Source organism: Setaria italica, chromosome IX (genome assembly GCF_000263155.2).
Source record: "Setaria italica strain Yugu1 chromosome IX, Setaria_italica_v2.0, whole genome shotgun sequence".
Lineage (NCBI taxonomy): Eukaryota > Viridiplantae > Streptophyta > Magnoliopsida > Poales > Poaceae > Setaria > Setaria italica.
The window spans coordinates 57,476,667-57,499,396 of NC_028458.1; the positions used below are offsets into that span (position 1 = coordinate 57,476,667).

Below are 22,730 nucleotides of genomic sequence, written 5' to 3' on the forward strand. Positions count from 1 at the left end.
ATCATTCACATCTCCTTTCATTCCACTTCTTACTACGATGCGACTTAGTGATCAAGGTTCTCTTAACTGAGAGCGGCAGCGAATCGATCCAATTTTATAACCTTGCAAGGTAGACCTAGACACACGACATATGCATGCACTGTCGAGCCGCATATGGCAAACAGTTCCCTTAGAGAGCGACAACATTTGAGCCACCCTGCGACCCTCGAGTACTAATCCCCATCGGTACCTCCCCGGGTCAGACGTGAGTTTCTAACTAGCACACGAATAGGAAACATGACCAAAGTCAAGCTACTATCGCGCAATATGGTACTAGGTTTAACCGGTTTCAACTACCTCTTACTTCCAGTATGTAGATAGTACAATTCAAACTTGATCAATAGTGCCAACAACGAACGGGTCTTAATCGACACAGGCAGAGCACAACCAACACCATTTCTATCTCCGCCCGGTCTCCAACCTTTCTCGTTTTCACCATTCTTTCCGTTTTAACCATAACTAGAACATGACCTACATCTCGCGAGTGATAGACAATCACTCAATTTCTACCATCTTAATTAAGCATGGCATTTCTATCGACCTGCACATACTAGTATTTGAACATGGGAGTTCTAGGGATCATGCAACTAAGGTTTCATTCAACTCCTAAGAACTTAATGCATAAAAAGTAAATTACGTAAGTAATAACATTGTATAGTTTTGAAATTAGTGGTCATGCTGCTGTGCTTGCCTTCGAAACTAGCCTTGGGCTCTTCTAAACTTTGGTTCAGGTCTTGTGGCGCTTCAACTTGAGAGGCTTCGGGCTGCTCACTCTCGGACGTGGCGATCAATTCATAAAGATTGTCGACTAATGGGTTATCTACATGGCAATGCATATGTATGAGTTGATTGAAAGGCGCTGACACATGCATAACCTCAAGTTTAAAGAGTGCAGCAACTCAATCATACATGGTTCAAAGATCAAGTAGAGTATATAAATATAATATTATCTACCAAAAAGAAATATGTTTAGGAATAAACTATGGTGACAACATGCTAGAGGTTAAACAAAGGACATGTGCAAGTAATCATAATGACTTTGCTAGCAACCAATTCAGGGAGGAATATGCTACTGATAAAGAATATAAAAAAAATTTTAGGTCGATAAATTCTAGCAGCAAGTAACTTGAATAAATAAACTAGCTTTCAACATGAATAAATGTTCAGGAAGCCACTGTTGTTATATGAACATGCCTGACTTAAAGGAGCTTTCTCATTACCTAGAAAATTTACCGTAAAAATTTCAACATGATTGGACTAACACAGAATTTAATAAAAATCAAACATTGTGACATGGCAGATATGAAGAATGAATTGTAACTGGAGTTCTGTGAGCAATTTGGTGATATAAACTTATCATAATAGTTTTCACCACTAATCTATATTAATGAGAATTTATCAAGATTTTATGAACAGCAGAGCTATTTATTCCAATAAAAGGGGATTAAACAACATGCATTTTATTGAGCATCAGAAACATATGGCTCACCATAATAGGTATTTTTCCTAGGTGAAAAAGTTCATCAGAGACCTAACAGACTTTACTTTGAATTTTTAGCATTTTTTGACAATTTTCTATGGATTTCCAAATTTTCAGCCCATTTCAAAAAAACTAAACACGAAAAAGGAAAAAGCACTTTTGCATGAACGCCCTCGGAAATAAACTTTAAGAGCAGATCCGCCCTTTTTCCACTACAGCCCCTAAATCTTACACTTAAGCCCCTTGAAGTTTTCCACCTCAACACTTAAACCCAAACACTTTACACATGACCCCCTAAGCTTATATTTGCTTTGCACACAGCACCCCGCCCCTTCTTCAACCTCGGGCATGCACACGGCCGGTGGCGGTGGCGCACCGGCGCCAGCGCGGTGGTGTGCTTTCCCACCCAGATGACTTCCCTGGCGCCTTGCCCTCACCGTAGCACACCTCGTCCCCCTACTTCTTGCCCCAGAACCCTAGCCCTAGCCTACCCCGCGGCTAGCGGCGGCGGCACTCCAGCGGCGAGCTCGAAATTGAGCGCAACAACTAGCCTATCCCCAACAAACTACAGGTGCATCATGACCAGGAGCTCACCGCGGATTGATTTTGGTTGTTGGTTGGAGGAGAGGAGCCCGGGAAGGGGTGGTTCGATGGTGAGGTGGAACTTGTGCAGGTGGCGGCAATGGCGACACTAGGACTTCAAGCCCCGGTGATTGGGTACATGGCGGTGGGCAAGGAGGGGTTGAGGAGGGAACTGGGGAGGTGAACTAGCTATGGGCGGTGGTGATTTGGTTTTGGTGAAGGAAAAGGGGTGGATTTGGCCGGCGGGTAGAATGGCTCGCTCAGCTCGTTTCTATCTCGAGGAGAAAGAAGAAAGGAAGAAAAAGGAGGTAGAGAGGAAGCTGGCGACCGGGGAAAGGATAAGGTCGTGGGGCGGTCGTCGTTTACCCTGGGCTCTGGCAAGCAAAGGCGAGGGCAGGCGTGAGCAGTGGCGAGCGTAGGCGAGGAGACACTGGCATATTATAAGAATGAATATAGAATATAGAATAAATTAATAAGAACATAACATAATGAACACATTGGTATTAGAATAAACAAGAAAGATTCATATACTTATAAGAAGGTAACCTATACATATTAAGACATATTTAAGAAATGTAGTATGATAAATGAACAAACAACCACATGTAAAAATCATATTTGGTAATTGAGGGAAAAACTTTAAAAATCAGCCTGTACAGGCTAAGCCTCAGATATGTGCTAAGGAATCTAGAATTACACATCCTAGATAGCAACATACGAAACAAATGATTCAGATTAATAAGATGGAAATATATAGAATAAATTATTCAAATAATTTACTATAGTTCTGAAATAAACATATTATTTTTGGGTGGTAAGTGGAAACCTCTGATAACATAAAATGGAACACATGATTCAGATATTTAACAAACAGATTCCATATAACAACATGGATAGATAGAAACATATGAAACAAATTACTCAAATAAATTTCTATAGATCTCAAATAAACAGATTTATTTTTGGTGGTCAGTGGAAACCCCAAGATAACAAAAAATGAAGCAAATGATTCAGATAATATAAACAAAGAACTACAAATAAACAGATTATGTTAGATATCTTTCTATGAATTCTAGATTAATAGAATAAGTTTGAATATAAGTGAGAAGCTGCAGACTATACATACTAAAACAAAATAGACAGATAATCTTTTACATCCAAAAATCAATGAAATTTACACTCAATAAATTAATGTAATAAAAGAATTATTACTCTATAATAATACAACATGTCAGATGTCAAGGATGACTAGACATATGATAATAGTGCAAATATACTCTAAGTACAATCCAGTAATAAATTGAACACAATTGTTGTCCCTTGTAACATTTAATTTCAAACTGCAACATGGTTGAAAAAAGCAGAGCAGAAGCCTGAAAATATAAACAAGAATAGGTCAGATTAAAAATAACCACTATTTTACTAAACAATCCGGAAAAAGAAAAGAAAGAAAGTGCATTGAAGAACTAGGAAGTGAAAGAAAGAAAACAAAACGCTATACAAATGTATAGTAAATTAAATAGTAGGTTCCTCCGGCTTGTACATGCGAAATTGCCAGAAGAATGTATATTAATTTGGGTGCAAATGATGAAATATAGAGTTAGAATATAAGTTGAAGAACACATAAATTACGTGTCAGGAAGATGAAATTTACATATAATTTCCTAGTGTAATAAAAGTAACATAACCATGTAACTGAAACTAAATGATAGAATCCGTATGAAAAAAAAACTAAGATTTAGATAAGAATAATAACCATATAACAGCTAAAGAGTAAAGACCATGACACGAACAAGGAGGTAAAAACAGCCACTAGCAGTTGATCCATGAACATCAGTTGATCTGCAAGTGATGTAATCAAATGAAGTAATCAACACAAGGCTAGCAGAATAATAGTGAAAGATGAATTTCCATGTCAGTTAATGATGTAATCAACACTGGCTGTACATATAGCATGTTCAAATGCAACAATGTAACACATAGATGACAGAACAGAAGTTATTAGGTGCAAAGTGCAAACACCCATATAAAAAAGAACTCAAGATATCCACTTCTAGAAAACAATGAGGCCTATGTATCCAATTCTACAACACTACTTTTGATGAAGTAAAACTTAGCTACAAGAAAGCATCTAGAGCCAAATAAAATTTCATAGAAAAATATATTTGATCACATTAATGACATGGACAAAAAATAAGCTGTATATAGAAGACAAAAAACAGGTGTTCCACGTATGAATAAAACACGAACTGTGTTCCAAAAATTATTGAAACTTTGAAATTACTTTTTTAAATCCAAGTTACATGTGAGACCCATGCAAGTTACATGTCATTAGCTAATATAATATGAGTAAATCCAAGTAAGTTGCATGTAGTAGACAAATGAAATATAGGATAAGATATCTAGCTTTTTCAACAAGGGAATACCGAATACATCTAAAATAGAAAGAAAATAAATTATAAGTAAAGTAAATGATTATCATTAGCAATCTAAAAGATCAAAAAAATTGAGCTACTGACCCAAATTACTTAGAGACAATGTACATGTTAGCAAATTGACATAGGAATTGTGCAGATGGAAAAAAGTTCATTAACTCAAGGGCTAAATATAACTAGCCATTGGAAACAGAGGGATCAAAATCAAAACACCAAGAAAACACCACCCATCTAACCAAATATATATGCTGATTGCAAAGATACTTAGATTTAATTTCTATGAAATGTATATTACCAGATAGTTAAGGTGGTAAGTGAAACCCCCATATACAAGCAAATTATTTAGAAATTGCAGATTCCCATAACTGTATGCAGATTAATCAGATGCAACATATTTTTTTCCTATGGATTGAAGATTACCAGATTAATTTGCGTAGTCAATGAAAACCCCAAATACAAGCAGATTGCCAAATCAGAAATTTCAGATTCCCACACCTATATTCAAATTAATCAGATAGAGCATATTTTTTCTATGGAATGCAGATTACCATATTAATTTGTGTGGTCGATGAAACCCTCCAAATACAAGCAAACTGCTTACTAACTAGCCAACATGAGAACTTGCTACTGCATTACTAAAACCACATGCTAAACATGCACGAGATAGCACCTAGAAGGATTAATCTAAATATGCATGCATACAAGTACGAGTTATTTCACTGTAGCCAGAGACTAAATCGAAAGAACTCACACTATCATGAGTAGATCAATACAATAAGAGGTCCTAGCATGTGTAACGGCTAAGCTACTCTATCAGATTAATATATCAATGCAAAGAGAGAGATTCAGGCTTGAAATGTTGCACTATAGCATGAAAGAGACATTTCAAGATATATGAGCTAGAGCAGAACTAAGATCAAAAGGCTGGCCGGCAAGCAAGTATTAGCACCCTAGAATTTTGGAGTAAACAAGAAACTGAACTACATCTTGCAAACCTAATGATGGAAACTTGCTACTCCCTAGCTTCTTACCTACACAAGCGGGTAATTGAAGCTTCTTCAAGTAGCCTGAACATGCCTGACGGCTAACCAATGGAGAAATATCGACGCTGCTTGAAAAATGGAGAAGCAAGCAACTAAACAAGTTAGTGTTGTTGCAGAGACGAACAAGAGCAAAAAGCAAATTGTGCAATCACTACACAAAACAAGAACCAAAAGTTATTGCTGCTGTAGCTGTTGACTGGACAAATCACTGCAACGCTAGAGAGTACCTCCGCAAGTAAGATTATTTTTGCAAGGAAATTAGCCAAAACACATCGAGGCAAATCTGATCGATCTGAAAATAGAGCCACAAGCTCATATCCTCAAGGATAAACAGATCGAGAAGAAGAATCCCAAAATATTAGAATCCAACATCAATTTTGAGAATTTTGATAAACCCTAGGTGAGGCACAAATTTGGGAAAAACATCAAAAATCATGAGTTTTACGAGGGGGATTTGCTAGTGAATCACTTAGGCGTGCTCACGGTTATCCTAGCACTGATTCACAAAAAAAAATTGCCTCAAAAAGCTCTTCAATCTAAGCACAGGTGATGGTTCAAATCGATTAAACATGTAATCAGCATACGAGATTAATCTGCTAGGCGGAATCGCAAAAACAACGGGTGGATCATCGATGAATCAGAAGCTAGACGATGAAGTGAATAGTAAGAACATAGGGGAAATCCTCACTGGGGTTCTAATCGTGCGCAAAAAGATGATTCAAATCAACTAGCAAAACAAGCAGCATAAGGGGATCATCTACTAAGCGTGGAATCACAAAAACAACAGGTCAATCGAGCATAACGAATCAGAAGCTAGAAGATGAACTAAACAGTTAGAACATGGGTAAAATCTCATCGCTGGGGATCTAATCGTGCGCGAAAAACTGATTCAAATCAACTAGGCAACAGGCATCATACGGGGGATCATCTATTGCAAAAACAACGGATGAATCGAAGGGGATCGTCAAACCCTAGAGTTATCGCCTACCTGGGAGAAGCCGAAGAGGAAGCGCACGAACAGAAATGAATGAGCAGACACCAGATAACGTAAGCGGCAACCTCCCTGCTAAAAAACAGGCGCGGTTCCCAAAAAATGCAAAATAATATATATGACAAACTGAGCCCATATGTCAACAAGCAAACAAAACAAACAAACCAACACTGACGATGGCAGATCGGACGGCAAAAGCAAAAATGCTCGAGCGCGGCAGAGATTGTTCGTTCTTTTTTTGCCAACCCTTAACCGTGTTCCGATTTTCCCACTCATTTCCCTGGTCTCCACGGCGCCATTAATCCAGTTGAAATATTGTTTATTGCTCTGAGCCAGTTGTGTATGTAAGTAGTCTTTTGACCAAACTGACGAATGTTCAGCTGATAACCTGGGAACAACGATATCCAATTGAGTGGACCTGGCAACTGACATAACACGGACGGAACCGTCGGTGAACACAAGAATCCGGCGAGCATCAGTGTGACGTTGAACACACGTTGACAACCACTGAACGACATGTCCCCACTGAGAAATGATAATTCTTCAGGCCAAACTTCTTTGGCTCCTTGCTTTGTTCTACAATACTGTACTACCTGGCTGCGTGGTGTATGAGTGTGACCACTTGAGAGCTGAGAAGAAAGAAAAGGCCCCAAAAGTTTTGTTCCCATGCGAACATTCGTACAGGCTGAAGAGCATCTAATGAATTATATAAGTATATAGCTCAATCAATCACTACTCACTAGTCAATTTGTTTTGGCCGTTTGCATTAGAACGAGCATGGATTGCCCGTGATGCAACAGGGTAGGGACAGCAACAGTTGCTTCGCAAGATTTTCTTGCAGATTAGCGAATTCAGCAGCAGCTCTGACTGAGTTTCTTGGATGCTGCGATGAGTGAATTCTGAACGTGACTCGGATTGGCAGCTCACCGGCCCTCGCCGCTGCTGAGCTGGGAGAAGACCTTGCTGTTGGCGGCGCCCACGTCGGTGACGCTGACGGCGGTCTCGTCGGGATCGCCCGTGGTCAGGAAGCTCGTGGACGACGGCACCCATCGCGGCACCACCACGTCCTCGGGGAACTGCGCTCCCGCGGCGCCGCTGTCCTCGAAGGCGTCCCGGCGCACGTGCGTCTCCTGCAGCTGCAGGCAGTACTCGAGGTTCCAGAGCACGTCGCCCATGGACGGCCGCTCCTGCCCGTAGTCCGCCAGGCACCTCTCCGCCGTCTCGGCAAACTTGCGCAGCGAGTTCTCGTTCACCTGCCCGGCGATCCGCGGGTCGGCGATCTTGTCCAGCTGCCCGCGCCGCTGCCACGTCACGGCCCACTCCGCCAGGTTGATCTGCTCCCGCTCCAGCGCCTGGTCGATCACCGGCCGCGCGCACAGCACCTCGAACAGCACCACCCCGAAGGAGTAGACGTCGGAGCGGTCCGTCAGCTGCTGCGTCTTGAAGTACTCCGGGTCCAGGTACCCGAAGCTGCCCTTCACCGCCGTGCTCACGTGCGTCTCCCCGAACGACGGGCCAACGCGGGACAGCCCGAAGTCGGCCACCTTGGCGATGAAGCCGTCGCCGAGGAGGATGTTGGTGGACTTGACGTCGCGGTGGATGATGTTCTCGGAGTAGCCCGTGTGCAGGTAGTGCAGCCCCCGCGCCGCGCCGATGCAGACCTCCAGCCGCTGCTTCCACGACAGCGGCGGCGCGTCGCCGGAGCCGGGACCGTACAGGTGGCTCCGCAGCGTGCCCTGCTCCATGTACTCGTACACCAGGATCATCTCCGCCTGCTCGTTGCAGTAGCCGATCAGGGACACCAGGTGCCGGTGCCGGATGCGGGACAGCACCACGATCTCCGTCTGGAACTCGGGGAGACCCTGCTTGGAAGCCCGCGTCGCGCGCTTCACCGCCACGCGGGTGCCGTCCCGGAGCACGCCCCGGTACACGTTGCCGAACCCGCCCACGCCGATCAGGTTGCGCTCGTGGAAGTTGTCCGTGGCCGCCTTGAGCTCCTCCAGCGGGATGTGCAGCTGCGTGCCCATCCTCTGCATCGCGCCGGTCGTGCCCTCGCCGCCGGACCGGCTCGACGGCTCCACGGGCCACCCGGAGCTGTCCTGTGTGTAGGGCGACCAAGGCAGGGTGCTGCCATCCTTCTCCACCTCCGGCGCGGGCCGCGGCACATGGCGGCGTCTCCTCCTCCGCAGCAGGACGATCAGGCAGAGCGCGGCGCACGCGAGGACGGAGGCGCCGAGCACGGCCGAGAGCGTGACGATCAAGACGGTCCTCTTGGTGGTGCTCGAGCTCAAATTATCCGAAGGTCGCAGCTGCATGATCTCCAGCCCGTTCAGGAAGCCGCCTTCGGTGGAGCTGCTCTTGACCGACTTGCCGATGCTGACGGTGAGGTTCCCGGTGTTCGGCGCCGTGGCCGCGTAGTCCAGGTAAAAGGCCTGCTGGTTCGCCTGCGTCGCGATTGTCTTCGTCGGCATCAGGTCTTGGGTACCAATGTCTGGGCCGATGAAGACGTTGAACATGATGCCTTCGCCGACGACGCTGTTCAACGGCTCGTAGTCGCAGAAGAAGTGGAGACGGACGAGGTAGTTGGACCTTGCTTCCGCCGGGAAGGTCCACGTGATGTTGAAAAGCGGCGGTTGCAGCGATGCCCTGCCCGCCGACGGGTTCGTCGCGCGCTGCGACTTGTAGACAATGTCCGGCGCCACCTCGCTGGTGTAGTCGATGAACGCGATCTTGGTGCTCGTCGTGTTCACCATCGAGAGCCCCGGGGGGCCGAAGAGGAAGGGGTCGTCGGGGAGCCATGTCCGCCACAGCGTGTCGTTCTCCTTGCTCACCTTGGGGCCGCCCACGTTGAGGCGGTACACCGTCTCCAGCGCTTGCTGCCGCCACGTGGCTACGTTCGCCGCGGCGCCCACCGGCGTCACCGGGCTCGTGCTGTTCCACAGCAGCTCCGCCGGCGCCGGGAACAGCTCGACGGCGTTCACGAACGCGGCCGAGCCGGGGTCCGGCGTGAACATGACGCGGAAGTCGCCGGGGCCGCCGGCCGGGATGAAGAACTCCTTGACGACGCCGGCGCTCGGCGGCGTGAAGGAGGACAGCACGGTGTACGCGTCCCGAGTGTACGCGTCCCGAACAGAGACTGCGAAGCGCGCGGACGAGATGCTTACGCCGGATTGCGAGGCGGCGAAAGGGAAGAAGTGGAGGCGGAGGACGAGGAACGCGGCGGAGTCGTCGTGGATATCAAGATTGTAGGAGAAGGCCGAGGTCGAGGCGCGCGCGGCGGCGTAGAGCTGTGAGGAGGCGCTGTTGGCGTTGGCGTCCGTCAGCGCCTGGGCACGCGAGGAGGCCAAGAACTTGTCGTCCGGGGTGAAATTGCGCGCTGGGCTGTCGCGCGGGAAGGAGACGCCGGAGGAGGCGCCGCAGGCGAGGAAGTAGGAGAAGGCCGGGGAGAAGGCGGGGAGGGCGGTGGACGGGAGGGAGGTGGCGAGGAGGAGGATGACGAGGACAGCCATTGAGGTGGTGGTGGTGGTAGTGGAGGCGTGCCGGCTGTGGGGGTGGCGGGCGACGAAGGGGAGGATAAGCAAGTGCGGCGAGGACGACCGAGTTGAGTGGTGTGTGGAGTCGGGCACGGGGAAGGTGGACTTGGATGGTGGGAGAAGGACACGGTGATGGTAGACAAGACACCGCGTGCTGGACTCGAGTGGAATGGACGACGGAGGGTCGGAGACTGGCTGGTTGCGTCCAAACTCCTTTGTGCGCGCGCCCACTCTGGTCAGCCATGTGTTCCACTCGGCTGAAAAGGCAGCAGCTTATTGTAGAGTTTTGTTCTCTTCTTTGGAGAGACAAGTGGTCTTTTCCGGTCTTTAAAAAACTTATGACTACTTATGTGATAACTTTTTTAAGCACAATACTAGCTTCGTCTTTAAATATATAACATTTATATAGATAAATATAGTAGTTAAAAAACCAATTTACTTATCCTAAACGTTATATATTTACTAGATGAATGTCTATATGTGCATAGCAAAGGGAGCAAAAACTTCACACAAGATAACATCAAGCATCTCCATGTATGCTTATGTACATACATCAATATATGTGCATAGTAGTGATTCTCTAGCAGAAACAGGCATGTTGCAGGCTAGCATCTTCCAAACAATACAAATTTACAGCACCAAGGGAGAAAACCTGAAATTTTCTGAATGTCGAATAATGACTCTACTTTGGTTGTAGGCAGTCCGAGCGAGCCATTGTGCATTCAATTAAATCACTAGAGTAACATTGGTTAGGCTCCAAATTTATGCGTGGTGGGTGTGCCAAGTTTTTTGTTCCAAAACTTCAAAGTATGTTTTAGATGAATTTTCAGCGTTTTCAATATTTAAGCTATTTTCACGAGATACACACTCTTCTTTCTATGCGGGCGATGTGCTTATGTTGTTCTATATTGTTGCCTTTCAATGACACATCAGAAATGTTTTGCTACGGTTTATCTTTGTGATGTTGAGCACCTCACACTTAAACAGCCTCCTTTACTAGGACGATGCGTATTGGCTATGTGGAAACTGTCAGAAAGTATCGCTTTTCTACACCTTTGATGAATGTAACGGCTGGGGTATTGTTATTTTCTTTGGAGCAACATTGGTTTATTCCGTTATGAAAAAAAGAACAACCCACCAGGCCGATATGACAATAGGCCCAATCCAACACAAACTTCGTACTTGTAGCCCTTAATGGGTCCAAATATGCAAAGGCCCATCATGTTTCTGCCTCGGTCTCGGGCCGGCTGGCCCCAGGGTATCTGCGGGGAAATTTTAGCAATAACGTCTACATTTTGCCGTCTGTGGAATTTCACATCGCCAAGTACTCGTCCCGTTTACCTTACACACACCACTAAAATTTACATCAGCTTAGGACTAGTAGTACACTTCATCAGTGCACTGACAAGTGACAGCACGTTAGTGGCCGAACCGATCACTCGATCCTGTCCTGATTCCTCAAGTCCTGATCCGACCTGCCCGATCTCACAACTTTTTGCGCGCCATGATTTGTGGATCCCAACCGCTCATTCCTTGGGCCACTCTTTCTCGCTCCCATTTCGCCGTCCATTCTGACTCCTACTTCCCCTGCGCCGACTGCGGACGCGCCAGATATGAGTTCAAACTTCAAATACAGTTTTTCATTCTCATTCCATTTTTCTATATATTTTTTAAAAAAGAACAGACCTGTGTTCCTAAACCCTGGCGAACTCGCCTTCTCTGCAGACACCGACGTCGATGGTCATCCTCCGGTCCTTCCCCTTGGTCGGCGACGACACCACCCTGCAGCAGTTCCTCCTCGGAGAATGCACGGCGCAACGCAACTTTCCCGTCAGATCAACAACATGACACGACGCACAATAACGTTTTCCGGCAGCGTGCATACCCGTTTCCAGAGGTCGGGGTCGGGCTTCTTGAGCACGACGACGCGGTCCAGCAGCGCGGCCGGGTCCGGGATGCGCCACCGGCACGGCGCGGCGGGCACGCGGTGGCGCTCGTACTCGGTCACCGTGGTGTTCCGCCGCCGGTCCAGCCGCGACTGGCGCATGTAGTGCACCTGCGGCCTCTGGCAGGGCTGGCGCGCCACGGCCCGGGTGTTGAACGCGTACGCCGTGTAGTCGGCGCGGCGGTACCAGTTGAGGAAGGTCCGCATCGGCGTCTCCATCTCCCGCGGCGACAGCACCCCGCGCACCACCACCACCGCGAACCCCCACGCCACCGACACCGTCCACTCCTTGCCGCCGTCGTAGCACACCGACTGCTGCGCTACGGCGGCCGGTCCAGCGCCACGGGCCCCGCGAACAGCCGCCGCAGCGCCGTCGTCCGCGACTTCACCGTCGGGAACACAGGCTGCAAAAAGTCGAGGTGGTGCAGCGTCACCAGCGGCGCCACCGGGTGCGCGCCCAGGAGGCCCAGCACATCGCCCCACAGGTCGCACTGGTGGAACCCGGGGTGCCGCGTCAGGGGCACGCCCAGCTCCGACATGCACGCGTGAACGCGGTCGTCGCTGCCGTACAGCGCGGGGTACCGCTGGATGCAACCGTCCTGCATGCGCGCAAGCTGCGCCGCCAGCGCCGCGCTCACGGCGAACCCGCCGCCGCCGAACGCCATGCCGTACGAGAAGATGAGGTTCTGGATGTGGCTCTCCGACGGGTTCCCGATGTAGTACGGCTGCGTGTGATCGTACCGGGACAGCACCTCCGCCAGGTTGTCCGGGAAGAACACCGTGTCGTCGTCGCCCATGACGAACCACCGGGCGCCCGGGAGGCCCAGACGGAAGCTCTCCGAGACGATGCGCGTGATCCGCAGAGCCGACCGGCTGCCGGCGCCGTGCGTGTAGGGGAACCCGGACGTGTTGGCGCTGATCCTGATGCCGGGGAGCCCCGTGGAGGCGTTCCTGGAGTAGAGCTCCGGCACCGGCTTGTCCAGCCACACGAAGCCGCGCATCTCACCCGGCCGCCACCACACCTTGATGTACTCCCGCCGGCTCGCCCAGAGCGACGACGACGCGCCGATGCCGAACACGATGCGGCGCAGCCCGGTCGGCGCGGCGTCCTCGGACGGCTTCGGATTCGGCCGGGCCTTTGTTGGCGGCGAAAGCATGGCCGATGTAGACGACGACGACGACCTGCCGGCATTATTCCCCTTGGCATCCGCCGCGGCCGCGAGACGAGAGACGGCGGCACCGCTGCCCGGCGGGCACGGGCGGGAGTAGAACGGGGAGACGGCGAGCGCGGCCACGTAGAGCACCAGCACGGGCAGGAGTATGTAGAGGAGGAGGATGTAGAGGAACAAGGAGGAGGTCTTGGACTTGGGCGCCTGCTGCTTGCCGGCGGCGGAGTGCATGACAATGGCGCCTCCTCCTTTCATGCCAAATCAAGGACGCCTGCGATGATGATGGCGGGGCCAAAAGGAGCAGCGAGCGATGATCGCCAACGCCAATGATGGCATGGTTTAATATAGCAGCTCGCTGTGCAGTGTTCGTCCGTTGCAGTCGACGTACGTGTTTGTGGCCAAAGTCTGAGGAGGACTGGACAGGTGTTGCGCGGCGACGGCGGCATAATGTGTGCACATCCCAATGGGGTTTACCATAATCTGATTTTGTTTCTACAATACTATAAATAGCCTGGTCAATGGCCAAATCGCCTTTGTGTAGGATCGTTGTTCACTCTCTCCATGTCCTCCTGCTTTGGTCCAGTCAGCTAGTATCAGTTAACCTCGCTATGTATCTGCAGGTTCGAGATGTACCTCGCTATATATCCATCTTTGGCTGTACTAGACTTTGTTGTGATTGTCACGCTGCTTTTTGGCCCAAGTCTAAGATGATATAAAAACACTTGTTCAGCTGAAACTTTATTTTTGCCTTCACCGAATTGATCGCATGCATCCCGGAAACTAATCCATATTTGCTGCCTTTGCCCTTTACCTTCCGCACCCTATAACCCTATTCACATCCGTACAAGTGGAAGTGGAGAAGGATGTGTGTTCCAGGTAACTATATTACCCAAACCTGCCACTGTGTTTTTTTTCCTACTCCCTTCATCCCAAATTACTATTCATTTTAACTTTTCTAGGTGCATGGCATTTACTACGTAAACGAATAGTAATTTGGGACAGAGGGAGTAGCTGACATATATTCTCAATCTGGATGGGACAGTGCTCCTCTCTTCTTCCTTGATCGGATAACAATTTCGCTCCCCGCTCCACTCTCTAGCATATAACCCTAGCAAATAGCTAGAGAGGCCGATGACATGACGCACACCAATACACACCATAGCTATGGCCACCACCAAAACCTCCCTTTAACCCTAAATGTCACCTGTGAACATTGAAACTCCGAAACCCTAACCACCTCTCCAAATCGCGCTGCCTCTTACTGTCGACTGAAGAAGAATTAGATTATTTCTGTCTAAAATCTAGAAGGTAGGAGTAATCAACTTTTTGAACAAAATGTTATTGATCATATTCCTTGAGTGATTTTTCAACTTCACGAACCTAATTATTATCGTTCATATAATATGATGGTCTAGCCAGATAACCATAGGGGGAAAATAAATTAAATACTTGAGTGAAACAAGTTCAAAATTAATCAACAAACCTGGCTTGATGGTCAAATTAGTTGCTCGAATTGGGCATCACGGAGGCAACTGAAAAAAAACTTTAGGGTTTCACAAAAAAAAAACTGAGGGCCAAATCTCGAATCTAACCTATTTGGTTTCTTCTTTCCACACGGCGGGCCAGTGTTTGAATTCAAATTGTAGACCAGGTTCAGTTCAAATTTCGAACTAAATGGTGAAAATCCCTAACGTAACTTTTGGATTTGGCGATTTTTTAAATACCAGGATGGCACAGACTTGTTACTACTTCGGAGTGCAGTGTTGTTTCAGTGAGGAGCCGGTAGTATACAGCCAGAGACAGTTTTGCCCCTCGCTGGAGATATATGCTGCTTCTTTGAAAAGGTGATTTGCACTAGTTCCTGTGTACAAGGACGAATCTTTGGATATGTAAAGCGCAATGCTACTAGTCTACTACTGACGAAGTGTTCTGCGGCAACAGCATTTGTGATGGACATCTTTTGTTCTTCTCCCTGTTGTGACGCCAGAAATTGGCAGATTACGAAAGTGACATCCTACCTGACCAAATCTCCGGAGCTTTACACAAATCCCTCATTGCGGTCTCAACAAATGTAATTTAAGTTGTTGCTTATGTGTGCCTAATGATTGCTGGTTGAGCAGTGTTGCAGCAAGCAACCCAAGATTAACTATTTGACACGCACGGCTGGGCTACGACGATTGCGATCTGACCTCTCTAATTTATGTATTTGACAATAACTCATCATGCTCGATCATGCTTGGTATTTATTTGAATTTGCTGTTTTTTCTCTACAAAAAAGCCTGTTGATATTTATTCACTTGCTGATTATTGTACATATTTGATTCTTCAAGCGGCCAAATATACTTATTTATATATACTATTACATTTTATTTATCACTGCTTTCCCCTTTTTTATACGTGTACGACATGTACTAGCATGTATGCGCACTATGTTAGTATGAGCCCCTTTAGTAGTGCTTCGGCTCCGACTTCTCCTGCGGCTCCTCGCTGGAGCACTAGAGGAGCCGGAGCTGTTTGCTACTAAGAAACCGGAGGGGGGAAAATGGCTCCTCCGGCTTCTCCACATTTTAGGGTGAGCCGGAGCCCTGTTAAGGTGGGGCCTATAGTTAGTCATTAATATGTTTTTCTATGAGGCTCATTTATATGCTTGAAAGTGTCATAAGAAGGTTACAGCTAGCTTTGGTTCAATCCTTGCGCATATTGCATGTCTGTAAAACTGCAGGAGAACTGGGTAAAGAACCAATGCAACAGAAACCGTATGTATGCAAGACTTTTCTGCGGTTCCTTCCATGCATGAACAGATGAACTGACGAGCATTCTCATTCTACCAGCAACACCATATCGCCTGCATAAATTGAGTTGTTGAATCCTTCACCAATTTGGCAAACAATTAACTTGCATGCAATGCTTTTGTCCACTAGCTAGCTATACAGTTCCGACCGGCTAACTGCGCCTGCGCGCGTCCAAACTGCTCTCGATTCCATTCTGTACACACGCTACATAACTCAGGCAGCAGGCAGCAAGCCCCCCGGCCAACTCGGCGGTGGCGATCGATCGAGACCCGCCGCGCGCCGCGCCGGGACCGGGAGCGGCATCAGGCAAGCAAAGCCACCAAAAAGCCAAACAAATACTGGAGCGCGCGCACGCCGTCCGCTAGGCGCCGGTACGACATCCCCATCGGTCACAACTCACCCGCAGCTCGATCGATCGGCCGCTGCATCTGTCACCCGGCCAGGTCGCGCAGCAGGTGGAACCCGGCGCCGAGACTCCGGTAGTGGTCCTGCCCGGCGTGCGGCGGCGCCTCGCCGTCGATGCCACCCGCCGCGCCGAACTGGACGTGGTGTCCGTGCCCCTGGTGCACGCCGCCGTCCATCTGCTGGCCGCCTACCGCCGCGAACAGGTACCCCGCGCCGCCGCCGCCGTGGTGGTGCGCGGACGACGGCGGCGCGCCGAACGCGATGTTCACGCCGCCGCCGTCGTGGAAGTCGTGCTGCTGCAGGCCCAGCGTCAGGGACACGCCGCCGAAGCCCCCGGCCTGCTGGTGGTTGTGCTGGTCGCCGCCGCCGTACGCGTCGAAGTCGAGGTGGTCCATGATGCCGAAGTTCGCGAGCCGCGAGACGCCGCCGCCCGCGCCGCCGATGTTCACGACCGAGGCTAGCGACCCCGTTTCGTGCATGAGCTGCGCCCGCGTCGGCTTCCGGTCGACACCGTTCTCCCCGCCATCAGCCACCTCGCGCCCCCCGGCGGCGCCGCCGCCGTGCGCCTCGGAGGCGTGGCTGCTGCTAGGGTTAGGGTTTACGCTGTGCTGCCCCCCGCTGCCGCCGCCGTCGTCCAGCTGGCCGTCCTTCATCTCCTCCACGTACATCTCCTCCACCATCGGCTTCCACAGCCTCACCCGCGCATTGATGAACCAGTTGGACACCTGCGGCACACATGCCATCCATCGGCGTCGTTGTAGTGAGAGGTACACGGATCATGGATGCTTAAAAGAAAGGAATCTTTTCCCGAAACGTTTGCAAGCACAAGAGGACATGGCGCGACCATGACATAGCAACCAATGAATTGATGTGTCATCCACGCGACGCCGATCGAATCAGCGCCCATACAAGTTTAGCACACGTCGTCGTATTATTCTCAAACACCCGCACCCGGTCGATGCAAACAACACGGCAAGGTTGAAATTTCTTCCTTCCCTTTTAGCTTTTTGTATAGGAATGGATGTTGGATTCTAAAGCTAGCTAGTTGAGCTGAGCTAGAGTATGCACGTACCTGGCTCCTTGAGAGGCCTGTCTGGCGAGCCAAAATGTGCTTATCCACGTCGCTTGGATACCTGATTGATGAGATAATTTGAGCAAGACATACACACAAACAAAATATTAGTTTGAGTTCCATGTTTAATTTTTTTCTGAAAAAACAAAATACTAATATACGCATTGCATGCACTATTGTGAAGTAGTACTACGAGCTCAGAATAAAAGTTACAAGCACTAAATTAAATCATATGAACCAAACACATGTAATTATATTTCTTAGTAATAAAACTAACTTAAGAATGAGAAGGATACGCGTACTCCTACGTGATAATTAAGTACACGAGTAAGGTAGGTAGTTAGCTGGCATCACCGAATTAGCAAGGGCACGTGACATTATGTCTATGCTTAAGTAGCATCCGCTGGACAGATTTTGCAAATGGCCATTATTTGATCAAAGCATTCATTTGATGCGGCAGCACGCACGTACTACTGGCCAAGACACATTGTGGGCCGGAAAAGAACAATGCTGTGGAACAAATCGTACCAAGGAAATTAAGCGGATTAGTAGATACCATCACAATTAAACTAATGGTCCCATGCTAATAAACTTACGCTAAGCTAGTGCTCCCGCCGTCCCAAATTACTATTATTTTTTATTTTTCTAGATACATAGTTTTTGTTACGCAGCTAGATATATATTATGCATAGATACGTAGTAAATACTATGTACCTAAAGTTAAAACGAAAAGTAATTTGGGATGGAGACAGTAGCACGTACGAGTGACTACAAGCTTTTTTTGAGAGGACCAGTGACAACAAGCTTAGTGACGTGATTACTTGCATCAGTAGCTTGGTTGCTCGCTAGCTTAAGTACAAGCTACAAATAATAGTCTAGTATTGCTATCGATCTATAGCTGGCTTGCACTTGTTGTTGCACACAGCATGTTAATTGTAAGCTTAAAAAGATCAATATATAACTGATGAAAAACTTTAAATGCATGTATGCATGTGTACTAAGCATAATCATGGTGTGTGTGTGCGCGCGCGCTTACGGGTGCAGGAAGTGCTCGAAGAGCCAGGCGCGGAGGATGGTGACGGCGCGCTCGGGGAGGCCACGCTGGGGTCGCCATGGGTGGCTCTCCATCATGCCGGCCTGGGTGAGCGCCTTCTGCTGGCGGATGCACTGGTCGAGCACCCTGAGCCGGGGCGTGTCCCCGCGCGTCATCCCGGGCACGGACATGTCCTTCTCCCCGAGCGCCTTGCGCGCCGCCTGCAGCTGCGCCACGATCCCGTCCCGCAGGCTCCGGAAGTGCCGCGAGATCGTGCGCGACGCTAGCGCCGTGTACGCCGCCGCCGCGCGCTCCCCGGCCACCGCCTCGAACCCGCCCGCCAGCGACCGCATCAGCTCGCAGTACCTCCGGTATCTCCTGTCCACCTGCCATACACACGTTTTCGTCTTTCGATCAGCGAAGGCCGTACAAAAAAATACATGCTCTCCATCGAACAGTAAGTAACGAAACAAGCTCGATCGAGTTACATTTTACGTTTTGACAGACGCATACTTTTCCACTCCTATGCTGCTAGCTGCTGCTCCACTGACCACTAGCAAGATTCGTACGCAAGTACGACTAGCGCAGACCACAGAGCACGGATACGTAGACGCAGTAACAAGTGATGGTCAATGTAACAGTGAAACGGTAAACACTACTGCCAGTGCGGTAACTTGTAGTCGTCTCTGCCCCTGGACATAGAACTCTGCAAAGTCCAATTCACATGCACGAACCGAGCTGCAGCTGCAGCTGCTGCCTGGTGCAACTGCTCAGCAGGACAGCAGCACCTACAGTGTACAGTACCAGTAAAATTTTGATGTGTGACTGTGTGAGCCGAGCCGAGGCATTGATGGCAAGGGATGGGCGTGCAAAGAGAAAGAGGCCATGGAGCTGCTACTGCTAGCAGCATGCAGAAGAGAGAGGGAGGGCAGCTAGCTCCAAGCTCTTGCACCCGCAGAGTCATGGCGCTGTGCAGAGACTGTGTGTGTGAGAGTCCGCTGCAGGCTGCACCAGCACTGCTGCATGTATGACCGGCCGGCCGGCTGCGCCTAGGGAGGGGACCCGTGCCCCAGTGGCGTAGAGAGATGGATGGAAGATACCTAAGCGGGGGGAGGGAATAGAGGTTTCCAAAAGCGAAGGGCGAGGCCCCAGAATGGCGCCCCTTCCCTGCCCTAGTCGCAGGTGCACCCTTCCGGCAACCATAATTGAACTCCTAGTACTTTCCTGTTACCTTTTCCTCCCCCCCTCAGATTCGTCTTGGACCAGCGCCTAATCAGGATTAGCTAGCTTCGATCATCGGTCGGTCGGTCGCTCACCTCTTCCAGCATGATGTAGAGCTTGTCCTTGAGCCGCTGCAGCTCCAGCGCGTCCATGGCCTGGATCTGCGGCGACGGGGCCCAGGAGGCCGACGACGACGACCCTTCGCCGCCGTCTTCTTGCTGCTGCTGCGACGACGGCTGCTTTGCCGTTACCGCCTTGGCGCGCTTGTTGCTGGCGGCGGCGCTGTCGACGGGGAGGCTGCAGAACTCCTGCAGCAGCTGCTGCGCCGGGACGAGGAACTTGGAGCTGCGCAGGTGCCACGCGCCCGCGTGCTGCGGCCCCTGCGGCGTGGGCGCGGTGTAGTCGTTCTGCATCCACGCCGCCGGCGCCGGGTGCTGCTGCTGATGGTGCCGGGACGAGCCGCTGAGGTGCTCGTGCAACGTCACGCCCACGCCACCGCCATCGGGCCGGCACAGAGACAGCGACAGCGGCGCCTGGCTCGGCTGCTGCTGCTGATGATGGCCGGCGGCGCTCAGGAACTGCATGGTGGCCGCGTTCGCGGAGCCGCCGTTGGGCCCCGCGTCGTCGAGCACGGCCTTGCTGTGACCGTGGCCGTGAGCCGCGGCAGGCATGGCGGCCAGGCCTCCTCGCATGCTGCCGAGGAACTCCATGTCGGCGTGCAAGCCGTAGAGCTCCGGCGCCCCTTCCTCCATGGCCGTGGCGTCCGCCGCCGCCGAGAAGTAGTCCGCGAAGCCCAGGTTGGGATCGTGCGCCATCTCCGTACGTCGTCAGCAGGCTCGATCGGCAGGCAGGCCACCGAAAGGCTTCCTCCCTTAAAGCTAGCACACACAAGCAAGGCGGCAATCAGCAAAGCACGGCGGCTAGCTAGCTGAGGGAAGCACAGCACCACAGGGAAACAAAGAGTAGGAACAACGAAAGGGAGAACTCACTTTTGTCGTGCAAAAAGTGGCGGTCTTTCAGAGAGAGAGCCTGGCCGACCAAATCTTTCCTGACATAACTAGAAGAGAAGAAGAAGGAGCGGGATGTTCCCAGTTAGTACTGAGCAGTGGTACCACCAGAGAGCAGCAGCAGTGATCCATGGCGCTACTTAGTAAGTAAGAACAACACTCATCGATCGATCAGCACCGATACGATCCGATTGAGAAAGACACAACACATACTACGGAGATAGACAGACACAGAAAACACAAGCAAGCTAAGCTAAGCTAAGCTAAGTGAATATAAAAGACGATGCGTTGCAAGTAGCTAGCAATCCGGGCGGGGCAAGAGCAGCTAGGCAAAATAGTAGCAGCTATAGGGCCCCCTTTACCTCGCACAAGCAAGAATCTTGCTTTGTCTTGGGAGGGCAGGGAAAAGGAGGAAATTGGGATCAAAAGGCGGGGTGATTTGGACGCCCGGGTCTTAAAGAAACCAACCAAACCAAAGATCTCATCGCAGGAAAAAGCAAGCGCGCGAGCAGGAAACGGGAAAAAGGTGGGGGCGACGGCAGGCAGGAAAAGCATACATGGCGAGCGAGCTACTCCTGAGAGAGCTGATGAGCTCTCCTCTCGCAGAGTCGCAGGCAGCAGCCTCAGCTCGGCGAGGGTGGTGGTTGCCGCGTCAAGCTCTCTCGCCCCGCCCTGCCGCTGCCACTGCTACTTCCTCTGATGCTTCTCTGCACCGCGTGCCACACTGCTAGCTGCATCCCATCCAAATATCTGGATTCTGGACTCACGAGGGGTAGCGCCAGTATTTGTATGTATCTGGAGGGGGTAATCGCGTCACCACGGCAGATTAGCTAATCATTAAGCGGGTTGCTGCTTCTACTCCCAGCTTCCCTTTTTGCTAGATTTACATGTCTAGGGAGAACTACTTATTTGCTACGTGTACCATCTTGGCGCAGCTAGAGGCTGGAAGGTTGTTTTGTGCTCAAATAATGCTTTCTCCAACTTACAAAAAATAAAAAAAGGAAAGGATGATCGAACTATTGATACTACATTCCTTACTGGCTAGCTCCAGTTGAGTCACTAAATTGCTGGGAGCTACCATTTCGAGTGAAGCACGAGTTACATTCTGGATTTATTTATTGATGAATCCAAAGTAAATATATCCGCTGACCTTTAAAAAAACGGTACAGTGTGCAGATATAATCTATCTTCCAGGTAAGAATTGAAGACTGTGCAATGTTGATAAATGATGCTGAACTTGTTGGATGAGAAACCAATCAACTTATTATGTCTGCAGTCCGTGTACAATGTCGATAAATCCAGCACATGCATGGCTAAACTCTTTATACAACCACTGCAACATTACAATTAACTTCATCTTGTACCACCACAGGTCTAGTATAGTTGTTTTATTCTGCGTTGTCTCTTGGATGATGTTTTGTGGAGGTTTAGATTTCAAAATTCGATCGACTTACTATAATCGAAAAAAATTCTTGGTATGCATTTGACCACTGTATTACCAGATTCAGCCACTAGTTTAGGACGTGGATTAGATTCACACTGAACTAACAAGATGGCACTCAGTATGGTCATTCAACTCGTACGTAAAATCCGATCATATGCATAGCTATTTTCATAATAGAAATTAGCGAATCTTTTTCCTAGAAAAATAAATCATGTAAAGAATTTGGTTAAAAGAAAACAAACTTTAGAAGGCATATATGTGTGCACCAATAGCTTGCTCTCCCCACAAAATGTTCCGGAAGTAGGGGCTGGCACCAACTGGGGCAGGAGTGGTCCACCGTTTCCAACTAATTGCAATTAAGGGCCTGTTTGGTAGGGCTGTGGCTGTGGCTGAAACGGCTGCGGCTGTGGCTGCTCTGGTGAAACAGCTTCTCTGGTGAAGCTGAAGCCATTCTGAAAAGTGTTTGGCAAAACGGCTTCTCCTGTATTTTTAGGAATGGCTTTGATAAATCAAATGTCATAGATGCCCTTAACTATATG

General features: G+C 49.3%; 2 protein-coding genes and 1 pseudogene across 4 annotated transcripts; all 3 read right to left on the reverse strand.

Moving 5' to 3' along the window:
* Nucleotides 1-6,868: 6,868 nt before the first annotated feature.
* Nucleotides 6,869-10,473, reverse strand: LOC101772291 (probable receptor-like protein kinase At5g24010). Its single transcript, XM_004985849.4, has one exon. It carries the CDS (start codon nucleotides 10,077-10,079, stop codon nucleotides 7,494-7,496), a length of 2,586 nt encoding a protein of 861 aa, XP_004985906.1. The 5' UTR covers nucleotides 10,080-10,473; the 3' UTR covers nucleotides 6,869-7,493.
* An 840-nt stretch (nucleotides 10,474-11,313) lies between these two features.
* Nucleotides 11,314-13,542, reverse strand: LOC101772698 (annotated as a pseudogene).
* A 2,469-nt stretch (nucleotides 13,543-16,011) lies between these two features.
* On the reverse strand, nucleotides 16,012-21,502 carry LOC101773109 (homeobox protein BEL1 homolog). Of its 3 annotated transcripts, none has more exons than XM_012843019.2 (6): nucleotides 21,305-21,502; nucleotides 20,730-20,797; nucleotides 19,836-20,618; nucleotides 18,523-18,905; nucleotides 17,487-17,547; nucleotides 16,012-17,139 (listed from the first exon to the last, which is right to left on the reverse strand). In XM_012843019.2, exons 3-6 carry the CDS (start codon nucleotides 20,553-20,555, stop codon nucleotides 16,441-16,443), a joined length of 1,863 nt encoding a protein of 620 aa, XP_012698473.1. In that variant the 5' UTR covers nucleotides 20,556-20,618; nucleotides 20,730-20,797; nucleotides 21,305-21,502; the 3' UTR covers nucleotides 16,012-16,440. The 3 variants fall into 3 exon arrangements, with proteins under 3 accessions (XP_012698473.1, XP_012698474.1, XP_004985907.1); XM_012843020.3 differs by lacking the exon at nucleotides 21,305-21,502 and adding an exon at nucleotides 21,110-21,298; XM_004985850.3 differs by lacking the exon at nucleotides 21,305-21,502 and having other exon boundaries at nucleotides 20,730-21,103.
* Nucleotides 21,503-22,730: the final 1,228 nt, after the last annotated feature.